General features: G+C 48.2%; 1 protein-coding gene across 1 annotated transcript; it reads right to left on the bottom strand.

The window, feature by feature from the left end:
- Positions 1 to 5182: 5182 nt before the first annotated feature.
- On the bottom strand, positions 5183 to 13862 carry hbn (aristaless related homeobox homeobrain). Its single transcript, XM_017908082.1, has 4 exons — positions 13790 to 13862; positions 9468 to 9757; positions 6303 to 6390; positions 5183 to 5646 (listed from the first exon to the last, which is right to left on the bottom strand). Exons 1-4 carry the CDS (start codon positions 13860 to 13862, stop codon positions 5183 to 5185), a joined length of 915 nt encoding a protein of 304 aa, XP_017763571.1.
- Between the last annotated feature and the right edge of the window lie 291 nt (positions 13863 to 14153).

The following is a 14153-nucleotide window of genomic DNA, read 5'->3' as shown; positions in this document are numbered from 1 at the left end:
CCCCCCCCCCCCCCCCCCTCCGCTGCTTCCACTCCTTTCCCTTCTTTTTTTCACCTTTCTCCTTTCTTTTTTCTTTTTCTCTCATGAAAAGCGTCTTTGATGGAATCAACCTCGAACCTTTTTAAACTGGATCAGGGTACAACCTTTTAGCGCGTCTTCATTTACTCTAATAACTTCTTGTGTTTTTAATCCAGCCGGATTAACGAAAATCTGGTCTACAGCGAATTTAGTTCGAGTACTTTTTGGGAGCAACGTTTCCAAGTTTGTGCCACGTTCGACTGGGAGTAGCTGGAACTTTGCGGAGCTTCGAGATTCACGAACTGTCGATCGATCTCTCTGATCACTTTGGGGTTGAATGTCAATTTTTCCGTTTTTCCTTCGAGAAGAGAACGATCGGGCAAAGGGAAACTAGGAGAAGAAAATGTCCATGGACCGTGCAGGTATCTCAATTGGCAGGGGTGCAGGCGTACAGGGTGCTCACGATATCTGGCGTAAGCCTATCGGCGTAAAAGCCATTATTGTCGGTCACCCTTGGAGGGGTTGAAAAGGCGAAAGAGATCGGTGTCGGGGGTTGCAGGTCGTCGCCTTGCTGTGCCCAGATGCCTTCTAATGGCCTTAATGAAGTGTGTACGCACCGTGTGTATGGAGTTAGAACGCAACGACACTAATTTTTAAGCATAATCGTACACTCAGCTTCACAACGTGTGAACGAGAGCGGTTCTCAAACGTCCGCGTCGACGGCTCCCGTTTCTGTGTCTTCGCGCGGAATTTTTTACGCCACGGGTGTCCACGAGCGTTCCATTGAAGTTTTGGGAATACTTAGCCCAGAAACTTCCCTGTAATTGGCTGGTTTTTTTTTCCCTTCCACCTCTTTCTTCCGCCTCCTTTATTTGTCGCCAGCTCGTTTGCTTTTGTTATTTTGTACGATTGTGATCCATCTGTCGCGACGAATTTCGATCACCGCGGAATTTGGAACATTTGTTCCTGAGAAACAACGGGAATGGCAATGGCAGACAGTGCTAATAATACATCAGGCAAAATGGCGCCTGTAAGATCCAAAGTATACGAGTCGAAGCGTACCAGCTTTGAAAACGTAGTAATTTCCCATCAGATAAACCGGTAAACAATAGCGACGCAATCGTATCACGATGGTTTCACGTTGCACGCCGTAAGCACACGAAAACGGTGTGCTTACGGCACACTCATTATATTATGGCTCTGCTTTCGAGTGGCTCGATGCTCTCTAACAACTTGCAAATGTGAATACGATTTAAGCGTCACGGGAACGAGCGGAAAAATCGCAGCACCTACCGAACCGAAACCAGCGACGACGTATTTTTCCTGGTAACTTTGTCGTCGGAGGAAGTACGGCGAATATTTACCTGTGTCCAAAAATGAAGGAAAATAACGTGATTCCCGCTCGTTTGGAAAAGAAGTATCGAAATCGAAATCGATTTGGTAAAATATTATTTTATCGAGGAAAATTGATCCCGGCGTGTATCCGATGTTGGAACCTCTTCGTTGCTGCTCGAAGTATCGTCGGATACAAAAGAAAGAGGAAAAGGAAACGTGGAGGAGACAGGAATGGATATTTCGAAAGCACGAGAAACTCGAGGGCCAGTCGTTAGATTTCTCGAATTCAGGGCGAGTATCGGAGTATAAGTAGTTCTCGGGAAAAGCGTCGGGCAATAATGAAACCGGATAGAATAGACGGGGACGCGCAAGAGGCGATTTCAGTTGGCGTTGGCAACGAAGTTTACCGTTGTTTAACGTTATGCGCCGCGATTTCGCGGTGAACGATAGGACAGTGCAATCAGGGAAAATCAGTTACTTAGCGTCTGCTGGTGGTTGCCAGGAAAGAAAAGGCGTCGAGAATAGGTAGTAATCTCGACGATGGAGGTTTATCACGGCAGATGGACTAATTGATGTCATTCAGGGTATCATTAATGCCGGTGTTCTTGGACGTGGTATCAGCGCAGCTAGTGATTTTCACAAGCGGAGAAATCTTTTCAGACCGTGCCACTTCTCCCGACTTTCCGCTCCTCAAGAACAGAGAAAGGGAGCAGGATGGAAAACGCGGAAAAGAAGAACGTAGGAATAGAAAAGGCGGGAGGGATAGCGAGAGGGAGGAAGTAGACGGTGACGTTGACGGAGACGGAAAGAGGGTAACGGAACGAACGTATGTGCTGGCACAGGAAAGAGAGGACGAGAACAACATAGACGTGTTCGTTGGTGTCGAAGGCGGGAAAAGAGGGTGAGGAGTAGGAGGGGATAGAAGTATGAAGTGAGCATATTACTATTGAGAATAAGTACCTGGCTTCGAGATGGTGGCTGTGCTCAGGGGAGAAGATGGAAGGGGCTGAAGTAACGGCACACGGGGGTGGTACGTCGGGGGTACAAATGGGGTGGTACAATGGGCACTAATGGATCTCAAGCCGCCGCGAGAGGCGCTGCTTTTAATCTAATTGTCCTTCGTAGCCGTCGCGATCGCGATCAGTGGTATTCAACTCTGATCCCTCATCCACCCCCTTAAAACATATGATTACGCGATGAAGGGACAAGAAAAAAGAAAGCCAGCGAAGATGAACATGCTTCTGCTCGTTGGCCCTACGCGAATTCTTTCCGCGGCAGCGGAGTTTAAAAAACGCAGCGCCAACTTGTAATACGGCAATTAAATTCCAACGAATAATAAACGTTTATTAAATTCCTGTAATGGACTGTTTTATTAAAAATTCATTACATTCGGAATATTTCAAGTCCAGACGGAGACCGAGCAATTCGCAATTTTCGACACCACCGATGTTTAGCGAAGCATCGCGTACCATTGTGCATTGCACACGCGAAATGAAGTTTTTTGGCCACCTTTTGCACACCTCGTTTTGCCCCTTTTTCCTTCGCCATTCGCAGAACGTCACCGAAGAAAATACCGCACGCTTTGCCGGAGAAACGACACGTTTCGAAGAAGAATGAACCTCGCCCCGTAATCTCTCAACCCCTGGCAACTATCGATACCTCGGTGCCTCGTGTGAGGACAGGTATAGGTGTGAATGCTTACGAATCGACGCGGTGAATGAAAGCAGGGCGAAAGTGGACCCGGAGTAGTGTAGTGGGGGGGGGAGGGAGGAATTTCGATAGCATGCAAAGCGTGCTCTTTCTAATGTTGCGAATATAAAATGTCTGCGAAATATCTCGAGTGTGCCACCCATTCGTTCCCAGAACCACCGTCTTCAACGTTTTCCTCCAAAATTCACCTCGAAATATACCTCTCCGTTTGTACGTCGTAAAATTTAAACACCCGTGATACGGAAATAAAAATTCAACCGACGACAAAATATCGTGTTAACTTCTTCCCGGGTGAGTGTTCGAAGATCGAACAAAATCAACGAAATCACCTAATCCACTGAGAATTAATCAGCGAAGCTGACACGCTCGACACGATTCGCTCCCGTGTTCCAACTCCGGATCAACCGAAGCGCGAAGATATTGTCACAGTTGCAGGGCACATGGCAACGAGACAAACGAGAAGAAAAAGGAAGGAATAACGAGTATTATCGAAATATCATAACACAAAAGCTCCGGCAGGAAATAAACCACAACGTTTCCCGCAAACCCGTGGCATTATCTGGTCGATCTTATCAAGACACAGCGATGACGATCGTCCCGGCGCAGGTGGCGCAATAATTACTTCCCCCGGTGCTTTCGTTCCCTCGACATCGCCACGGACCCGTTCAATAACGATAACGATAATTGTCGCGCGGCGGTGTCGTCGCTCCGCGCCTCGTCCTTACCAAAGATAAATTTCTGATAAGCCGGATAAATTGGTTGGATTGTAATTGCCGTTGTGCGTGTTACCCGGGATGAGCATGGTATACCTGACCAGGGCACGTGGGAAGGCGAGCCGGCGAACAGAGCGAACGGGTGGCGCGATTAAACGTCACCGTCGATGTTTACACCGAAAGAGTCCGTGGGAATCGAGTCGCCCTGTGTGCGTACACGAGGGCGGAGACCGCCTGGCCAGCTGCCTCCAGCCGATCCAGAATTCAGGAAATCGTCGCAACGACGCCAGCCAATACGAAATCTTTTCATGATTAATGACACGGAAGCGATTTTGTCGCGTGTTAACCGCGTTAATCGTGTTCTCACAGAGGGAAAATTAGGGGGTGACTCTGGCGAAAATACGTTCATTAGCTGTCATTCGGGGGTTCGTGTTCTTGGTCCCTCGTGTCGTGTGGATGGTTCGGGAGTGTTAGGCGGGTCGTAAAAAAATTTGGATCGATTTTCGTTGGAGACTGGATTATTTGTCTGTTTAACGGGTAATTGGGGCGTATCGATTATGGGGAAAGTGGCTCGAAGGGATCGCGATATGGGGTTGGAGAAATGACAAGTTGATAAATCTTAGTCGTGTCATATATTTCTCTCGAGATAATTAATTAGCTACATATTTACATGAAAGAAACTATACGTGATCTATATATATATATGTATGCATATATATATATGCACGTTTGCGTATGATACATGTATATTACAAAAGTTCTCCGTTCGCTAGCAGTTCGTGCCCCTCGTAGTTTCTATGAAACTCGAGCCTCCAAGATAGCTCGTGTCCAATCGAGATTCTTCACGCTTACCGTCGGTTAAAAATTCGAGAAGATATCGCGATTTTCACATAAACCGTCAAGTCGTTCGAGACACCGCTTGGCGTGGTAAAAAGTAACTCTTCGAAATCACGTAACTGTCCTCGACGTTGAAATCGATGGCTACGATATCGCATCTCTACGTACCACTAATTGCGAAGAAATAATTCTCGACTGAAAGAACATGACAAAATGCACCGCAATTTGAAACAAAAAAAAAAATAGCCCTGAATCTTCGAAAAACCGCCAGCGGCTTCGACAATGCTTCTACCCCCCCGTTGAAAATAAACGTCTGCATCGAATAACCCCAACAGACTAGCTCGTTGCGTTACCTTAAAAAATACGAATACTCGAAACTCTTAGATTTCCAACCCCCCTACAAATCGTACTCCCACTACAGGCCCCATAGTTCAAGCACTAAAGTCAAGGCATCCTTCTGAACCTCGTGAATCACCGACGTCTTCGAGAACACCCGATCCATCCTGCTCTCGACCCTCGTCCTCCGTATTTACATCAGGCCATCGAGTTTTCCTTCACGTCCTCCACAGTTAATTGTCCACCTTGCGTAGAACCTCCTCCGCCTTCACTCTCAGCACCTCCGCGCTCTGTCTCCTAATCTCGTCGTCGGACGAGGCCGAGTCCTCCTCCTTGTCGTGCTTCGAACTGAGATTCTGCGGCAGACTCTGCACACCCAAGTTCAGCGGATGTCCAGGTATGTGACTTCCGAGCGTGTGTCCGTTGACGTTGTTGTGGTTCAGGGTCGTGGCCGGGTTCAAGCCGACCGGAAGGACCGTGCTGAGGGACGCCAGGTTCTGCGGAAGGGGTAGGCCGATATACTGCGACAGGATCGCGTGCAACGGGGGCAGCTTCGGCGCGCTGGCCGGCCACGGCGGTGGGAACACCGGCGGGATGAACCAGGGAAAGGCACCCGCTGGTCCTCCCGATGGATCCGCACCTGGCACACCGCCGGCGGTTTGGAGCAGGCGGGCGTGAAGGGACAGCTCGTTGACACCTGCAATCACACCGTTTTTGCAGGGATTTTAGATCGTTGCAAAGTTTTTCGACCGCCACGGGGGTTGCGCTTGGCCGAGGGGAATTAGCATTTCGCGACCCAACTGCGTCATTGTTCCATCGTTTGTCTAAAATCAATTGGCCGTTCAGGACTATGGAGGAGTGGCCCTGATCGTGGCGTTTGTTCTATCTGCCGGTTTCTCTCGATGCGTCGATTGTTTAGGGCAGGCTAGACGGATCTAGGGAGACTCTAGGAAATCGTGGAATGGAACGAGAGAGGTTAGTCGATCTCGGACAAAGCCAATTGATCTTGGACAAAGAGACGTTGAGATTTCGTCGCCTGATGCTTTTTCAAAATCGACGAAAAAGCGTGGATTAAAGAGAAACGAAGAAATGCTGGCGATTCGACGAGGAACGAGTTTCGCGCAGCACCGAACGTAACTCTCGTGAAAAATTAAACGGTCAAGCTGCCGTCGCGTTCTGCTCGCGTGTAATGGCCACGATGGCTGACACTGAAATTAGATGTAATTGACATCGATTACATCTACGTTCCCCAGCTTTCCTCTCTTCTCGCGTATTAACCAACGGAACATGCGATCTGTCTCAACCGAAATGGGAATCGCGAAAAAACGGTTCTCAAAACGAACTCGTACTCACCGCTCTGCTCGACGTGCATGAAACTGGTGTCTCTGCCCAGTACTTTCTCCTTCTTGCGCCATTTCGCGCGTCGATTTTGGAACCAGACCTGCAAAACGCAACAACCACAAATTGGACCTCCACTTCTACTTGGACGCTCGTGCAAAAATTCGCCGACAGGTTGGAGAAATAGATTTGGCAATGTAAACGAACGAAATCATCGGCGTTTCTGCTAGGAACGGCAACGTGCTCGATTTTGATTGGAAAACTGTTACGTCGCAATTTTCACGTTTCTTTGTTTCGGATCAAGGGGGAAAATTGTCGCGCGGAATCGCGGAATTATTTCTTGGAAGAAACTACGCGGCCGATGTATGAGAACCCCAGGCGGCCGTATCAGAACCAGGCAACAAAAGCTTGCTCTCGAGGTTGATTAAGCTAATTGTTAACAATTATCCTGATTTCCTCCGTACCTCTGAGTGGTAGCACCCCTGCCCTCGCACCTCGCCGCCCCTTAGAAAGCCCCCGGCACACCGTTACCGCTGGCCCCGCTGCCATATAAATGCTTTCGCTTTCCGCCTGGACTGCTCTGATTTTTCGTGGCCACCGACAGACCCCGCGAAACAGACAAAGAACGGGGAAGATTGCATTTTACATCCTGCCTCTATTGTGTGGAAAATTCAGTGCTTTTCAGCCGGCTAACGTTCGCCGGCATCGATCCGATCGATCACGCGCTCGGATCGTTACACGCGTCTTCTCGATCGGCGCTCGAGGGAAGAATCGGTTGGCCATTCCTTCGGCGAACGATCGGGCACGAACGGTTGGAAATAATCGGGGTTGTATTAAACGGCGGTGGTAATCGGAAGGAAGAATAGAGGGGCTCGTAATTAACGAGTGTAAGGTTTAAAATTGGTCGAAAGATTTTGAAAGAGGAATTAGGAATATCGTGGCACGGACTGGAAATCGAGGGAAGTTTCGAAAGTGACTTGGAACGTTCAGCTGAGCACGGGAGAAGCCGGGGGGGGAAGAGGCGAACGTCGCGAGGCTAGGGCAGGAAATTCAATTGCCTAATTGCTGTTAATTATTTAATCGCTCCTGAATACCCCGCTAACGCCTAAGTGCTCGCAAACCTTGCAGCGCGTCGTTTAACCGACCCAACGCGAACCCGAAAGTTTGAATCCCCCGTCTCGGTCCGTACAATCTCGGTGTAACGTTTCCACCGCCGTCTCCACCGCAAATTTCCTGTCGACGCGCTCTCGTACTTGTTGAAAGCGCCGCGCCAACATTTTTCCTACGCCCTTCGAAATTCCATCTAGCCCCGCGTTTGAAACTCGCGCCGCGGACACACGTTAAATAGATTATCCTTGTTACTCCTGTGCCTCTTCTGCCGGTCGAGTCTTTTATTTCGACCTGTGACTACGATTAAAAATCCCGTTGAATCGATACGGCAAACGCAGTTGACGAAAAAGCGAAAGCGAGAGGCCCACGAGAAACGGCGACGACCAGACGCGTCCGTTACGCGGGGGAATGGGGAACGGGCAGAAACGATTCGCGATTCCATTACCATCGAGGCCGATCGACGATCGAACACGATACATCGGTCGGCCATTAATACCGAAAAATGGGTAATTTCGCATCTGGAATTGAGGGCGGCGTGGGAGGAGGAGTAGCGGAGGATTTCCTAGATTGAAATAAAGTGGCCGTGGCACCACTGCGCCGCGGCGGATCATTTAGCGGTTTTGTCGAGCGACGGCCAATTGCCGGCATTGTCGCTTGGCTGTACCACAATGGGCCAATCGGAATGCTCTCTGTCTCTTTTCAACTGCACGCCACCCTTCGACGACGGCTCCATCCACGACCCTTCTCTATACTCTACACACACACACGTGCACACGTACACACCATACACCTACACACGCGTATAAATTTATATATATATATATATATATATAGATATATATAGATATAGATAAAGATATACATAGGTATATAGACACGCGGAGCTTTCTTGCTCTCTTCCTCCCTCTTTCGCAACCAACCCCTTCTTCCGTCTCGCTTCGACACGCTATCTCGCTTCATCTAGCCCATTCTATCTCTCGTCTCCTCGTCGCACGTACACGCGAGGGTGTCAGGATGGTTACGCTAATCGAGTAACCGATTTCCATCCATGGAAAAGTCATAATTTATGGGAACGCCGCCAATACCCCGGACCACCCCCTCCTGGTCGACACTGTCGACGTCGTCGATTCCACGTCACGTAATCTCTACTCGTTTCGTGGATGATTAAGTGATAATGCTGGTGAACCCCCGGGGCTGATATTTATCGTGGTCGTGATCGAATTAACGCGGTCAATGGGATTCCGACCGAAGACTTTCGAAGGGAAACGGTGAGTCGCGAAAGGGGAATGGAAAATATGTCCGGTGTGCAGAAATTTCTTTAAATCGAAGTTTAATCGAGTCGAATTCGTTATTGTTGAAAAATTAACATCGTCCGTATAAATTCGTTTCCTTCCTTTTTTACCCGACTTTTTATCCATCTTTCACATTCTCCTGCTATATTTTTGTTTTTTCTTCTTTGAGGTCAAAATATATGCAGCTGGCGCTCTCTAAAGACCGTTAAAATGCGCGGCTGGGAAATAATTTCAAAGCAGATTACGACCCCGTATGCTCGTTACCGTTCGACTGGCTTGCATGAAATTAATCCCCGTAGCACGAGTATGATCTGACGCATCTTTCGCGAAATTACAGACGTCGAAGAGGAGCGGCAGATTTTCGGTACAATAGCGTGTAATTAGTTGAGAGGCCCGTGCTGAGGTTGGGGCTTATTACAACAACGCGTTTCCACGTTCAAACATCAAGAACGAAAAGCTCGTGGCGCACGCGTATAACTTTAAAAACGGTGCGAAAAGTCCTTCCACCAGCTCGATTTTCTTCGTATATATCGCAAAATTCCCGCCACGAGAGAAGTATCGCGTGAATAGATTTTCGTTTGAAGCTAATTTCATGCGACGTGAAATTTCGTAAAAGTAAACCGTGTCGTTCAAAAACGAACTTTATTTCAAAGTTACTTACACGATGAACGAAATTAATCAAAGATCAGCGTTGTTCTCGAAACTTGTGGAAATGGAAAAGCGAAGCTTTTTACGATGAATCGGAAAGAGAATGAAATTTAATGGCCGACGAGCTCACCTGCACCCTAGCCTCGGACAGGTCCAGCCGCATCGCGAGCTCCTCCCTGGTGAACACATCCGGATACTGCGTGTTCCCGAACGCTTTCTCCAGCTCGTGCAGCTGATAGGTGGTAAAAGTAGTGCGAGACCTTCGGACCTTCCGTGGCCGATCTGATTCTCCTAGATTTAACCGGTCCGACTCTCCCAGATTCAAAGGATCATGCAGGCCATCGTTTATCTGATGGTCACTCAAGTGACCGAGTTCCGTGTCCCCGGCATCGCCAATGGCGTCGGACGACGTCGCGTGATCTGTAAACAGAAATGATCGTAATTCGTTTCGTACTCGCGTCGCTGTCCGAATAGAAACGGTTCCTCCTTTACTCTTCTGTTCGCCACTCGAGCAAATCAGGATTCGGTCGAGCACGCTCGGTCAAAACCATTACCGATCGTACCGATCGAAGCGCGAGTTTGTCATCGGAACGACCGTAGCATAGGCGTCAAAAGGCGTCAAAGAGACCGTTCGACTGGACAAACGATGGCGGTATGAGCCTATGATAACCGATATCGATACCTTGCTAGGTGAATCGCGACGCATAGCGAAATAAAGAAGCAAATGGCTGGTGTTAAAGGGCCGCGGACGCGTATTGAAGTTCGGATAGATACGCGTATCAAACGATCGCGCGGACCTTCGATACTCGAACAGTGGAGAGGATCGGGGCGATTAAGCTAAATCGTCCGCGCTGCCAAAACGAAATTGACGTTCCGCTGATGTACACAAGCGGCTAGAAACAACGAGGAGCGCAGCGTGAACAGCGGCGTAGGGGGAGAAGTCCGGGGGTAGAAAAGGTTGGAGATGCTGCGGAGTCGGTGTGGGTGCAATTCATTTTTAAGCCGCGCAACGACTGGCGCCGATATACGCCCGATACGCCTATCATGTCCGATCGGCGGATTTGCCAATTTTAAGCCTCACCCGGCGCTTTACTTTTTGTACATCCTCCTATATATGAAATATAACGCATCGATGCGAGCCTGTACATTATACGTACACGCTCGATAGTACTTAAAAACCGTTGTCGTCAGTGATTAGCAAATATCGCGAGTGCATGTCGTACACCGTGCCCTCCGCGCTCGGCCCCCTCCGCCGCCCCTGTCGCGTTGCAACCCTTGCACGTAGCGTACTGTAGCTCGTTCCTCTAACCCTTACTTATTCCTCTCGCTAACTTTTATTAGCTCTGTCACCTTATCGCACTTGCTGGCTCCCTTACTTGCTTCCTTTACGTTTCTCTCTATCGCCTTTTCCGCCTCGTTATCTTCGTTATATATCCTTTCTTCTCGCGCTTGCACGTGCAACCTCGAGAACGAAGAAGCAAAATCGACGATAAAAGGGTAAAAAGTGGGAAAATTCGTTCGGTGATCCGAATAAGTTTGTCAGAGCTGGTTTCGTTGTTTATTCGACGAATCTGGTTATCGATGATATTATACCGACACCGTGTCGAAGATAATCTATCATTGCTGAGCAGCTCGAATTGCGGAAATGAATTTCATCATGGATAATTCAAAGTTCGTTAGCAAAACGTCTTATTTGATTATATCATGGGCCAGCATCGGAAACGAAATTAAACAACGCGATGACAGCCACCGGTACCGGCTTATAAAGTTTCAATATCAATCTCGCCCTTGTGCACAGCTCCCATCATCCCCTTACATGCATTTGCTCGAACTAATTAGACGCGCATTTGCTACTCGTGCATAATAACGTTAATCCTACTTTTCGGTGCCGCTCTAACCGGCAGTTGTGATAGATTGCGAACTGGACGGATCGTTCGAACTGACATACTCGTCGACTGCGTGCAGACACAGAGACAACGAGATGGATAGAGAGATAGAGAGAGAGAGAGAGAGAGCGGGTGTGTGCGCGTGCATATGTACGTGCGTATGCATGTAATCGCACTAACATTTACGCAAACAACGTACGGATAATCCACGGTGAATAGAGAGATTTTTATGTTTTCATGCTAGGTCACAATGGGGCACCCACTTGATGCCTAACTCTCCGCTGCTTTTTATTAAATCTACGACCCACCGATAGGGGTTGCGCCATAGAGGGTGGCACGGGAAGGCAGTTCGCGGCACGAAATTAAAGATTTATTTACCATGCCGATGACCACATGCCTCGATCTTTCCTCCTACCAGACGTTCGCCGTGCAAATTTATCGTTCAATCGATCTTCCCTGAACTCTCGGAACTCCGAGACGACGGAAAAATTCGAGCTCTTGATTCGGAAAACTCCCTGGACCTTTTCCTCGGCGACACGCGAATATTAATCGATGAAATATCGTTCGCGCGAAGCGAGGGAAGAAAATTCCGTTCGTGTAAAGTGGAGAAGGAAATTTCATTCGCGTAAAGTGGAGGAGGAAATTCCATTGGCATAAAGTAGAGGAGAAAATTCCAACGCGGTGTAAATCAGCGATCAGAAAGAGCGAAAACGAAGCTCGATAATTTTCCACCTTTCCACGATCCGTGACAGGGAACGTGTCGATCTGTAAGCGATACCCGGCAAGCCGTATCAATGGATACTCGATGCACGGTTATTGTCAGACGCATTAATTATGTTAGACGACTGTACGATCGAAATCCGCAAACACATCCTGATTTCTGCACGCCACAATCGGGACAGGCCAATAATCTGTCCACCTGTATACAGTGATCATCGACTGTGTTCCTACTTGTGTACCTGCATGTATCATGGAACGTACATAAGCGCGTTATCAATTCGTGATGTATGAAAATTCGATCAAGTACGATCGGCAAACAATTAACGCGACAAGTGGCGAGTGGGAAAATAAGGAGAAGAAGAATCGTTCGCGAAAAGAGACTGTTTCCTCTGTGTCTGGTGGTCTTTGGTTATTTTTGGTCGCTTCTAAACGACACGGATAACGAGTTCGGGATAACTCGTATCGCGTCTTCCTGAACAAGATACATTTCGCTGGAACGGATTACACAAGGTCCGGCTTTACGCTGGAAATCTAATAAAATCCTTAAGAGGGTTTACGGGTAATACGTTCACCGCTAAACTGGTCCGGATAATCCTTTACGGAGCAAAAAATCAGCGTACCGCGAGTATCTTCGCGGAAATTTAATAAGTGTAGCTTTACGCTAGTTGATTAATCTTCTATGGCGTATCAGCGGGGCGATCGGGTTAGAATCGTGCCACGATTTTTCAGCAACGTTCGCGTCGCTACCAAAGTACGAGGAGAAATATCCCCGTAATCGCGTTACGGCTTCGTAACCGAAGAAACGGGGTACACGTTGGTTGTATTATGTCGATGGTTACATCGCGTTTCGAGACGTCTTTTGATGTCAGTTCGCGAAACGATCGTGGGTGGTGGCTCGCGTATAGAAACGCCATAATTTGCTGGCGACAGCGCGGCACGTGGCGCGATGCAGGAATTAACGATATTATGCTTAATCGTATTTTCTTGAGAAATCCATTGTTGGATATATTTTAATGAAATAATTGCGTGTTCGTGCGTTCGCGAGGCTCCCATGGAAAATAGGCTCGCAAACAAGCGTGCACATGCAGCGGTGCTGACCGTTCGCGTGCTATAAGTCACGTCGTAAATTTACATCGTGCTGATCGTCGCTACAGATTCGAACCTCGACCTAATTAGCCTTTTTACGCTCGCAGGCAATTAGGTAAGGTACGCGTAACGAAACGGAAGAGAAATGGAATTCCTAACGCGACGATTATGCGTATACTTAGCGTGGATTCTACGAACGGCGAGGTGTAGGCATTAACGAAAAGATCGATGGCTCGATCGATGTTAACGATTTTAAAAATCGGTAAAACGCCATTTGCTAAATTGCTATACAATTACGACGCCTATCTGATGCCTGTGGTCGATGGGTTAAGATAGATAACCCACTTTGTTTTAGTTAGAAACTTTTTTTATTTTATATCGTAGCCGCGGTCAGATCGATGCGGCAGCAATAAAATGTTGGTAAATGAGACCTCAGTTTACTTAACGATATTAGATAGTAGATAATAATGCAATATTGCTTTGCGAGCTCGCTTGCTGTGCGCGGGTATTTCGCCACGAGTAAATACAGCCGATCACGCCTCGTTCGCCGTTCTGCACGTTCCAGCTATTTCGAGGATATCAATTATATTTTAAATTCTCCCGGATCGAATGAATGGGACGAAAACGTGAATGACTTCGATTAACCGAGCTCTAATCGACGATCCAAGAATCCCGAGCGCGACTGGTTCGCGATTCCCGTTCGATCGCCGTGTCCGCGCGATCGCGAGTGGAATACGCGAGGAAAAAATCAAGATCTCACCTTCGTCCTTCCCGTGTCCCAATATCTGGTCGATGCTGTACACGTTCCTCTTCTGATTGTAAGTTTGCGCCATGCTTCTTCGCGGCAGAGTCGCCGGAAATCACTGTTGCAACCGCGTCGAGGGGTAACCGGAAGCGGCGTTCAGTCCACGATAGTACACTGACGAGAGATCCTCTCTCATCGGGGATGACCGATCGAGAAAATCGTATTTCCCGCTGTTGCTCGCGGGCAGATGGAGCTTCGGAGAAGAAGGCTCGTTTTGGCGCGAGCAAAATGAGAGAAATGTACACGTCTAGATGGAGATTACGCGCGTGAATGCGAACGAACGGGAACGCGAATCGAGGAATGATAGAAAGATACGAAA

This window comes from Eufriesea mexicana, unplaced genomic scaffold (assembly GCF_001483705.2).
Source record: "Eufriesea mexicana isolate 0111107269 unplaced genomic scaffold, ASM148370v2 scaffold9634, whole genome shotgun sequence".
Lineage (NCBI taxonomy): Eukaryota > Metazoa > Arthropoda > Insecta > Hymenoptera > Apidae > Eufriesea > Eufriesea mexicana.
The sequence above is the reverse complement of the archived record's forward strand: the minus strand, read 5'-3'. Positions and strand labels throughout refer to the sequence as shown.

Bases quoted from the DNA above. Each gene is read 5' to 3' on its own strand.
- hbn (XM_017908082.1), bottom strand. From the start codon at position 13,862: ATGGCGCAAACTTACAATCAGAAGAGGAACGTGTACAGCATCGACCAG. The intron at 9,758-13,789 runs GTGAGATCTTGA...TTCTGTTTACAG, and splicing joins GGGACACGGGAAGGACGAAG to ATCACGCGACGTCGTCCGAC. The intron at 5,647-6,302 runs GTGAGTACGAGT...GTGTGATTGCAG, and splicing joins CATGCACGTCGAGCAGAGCG to GTGTCAACGAGCTGTCCCTT.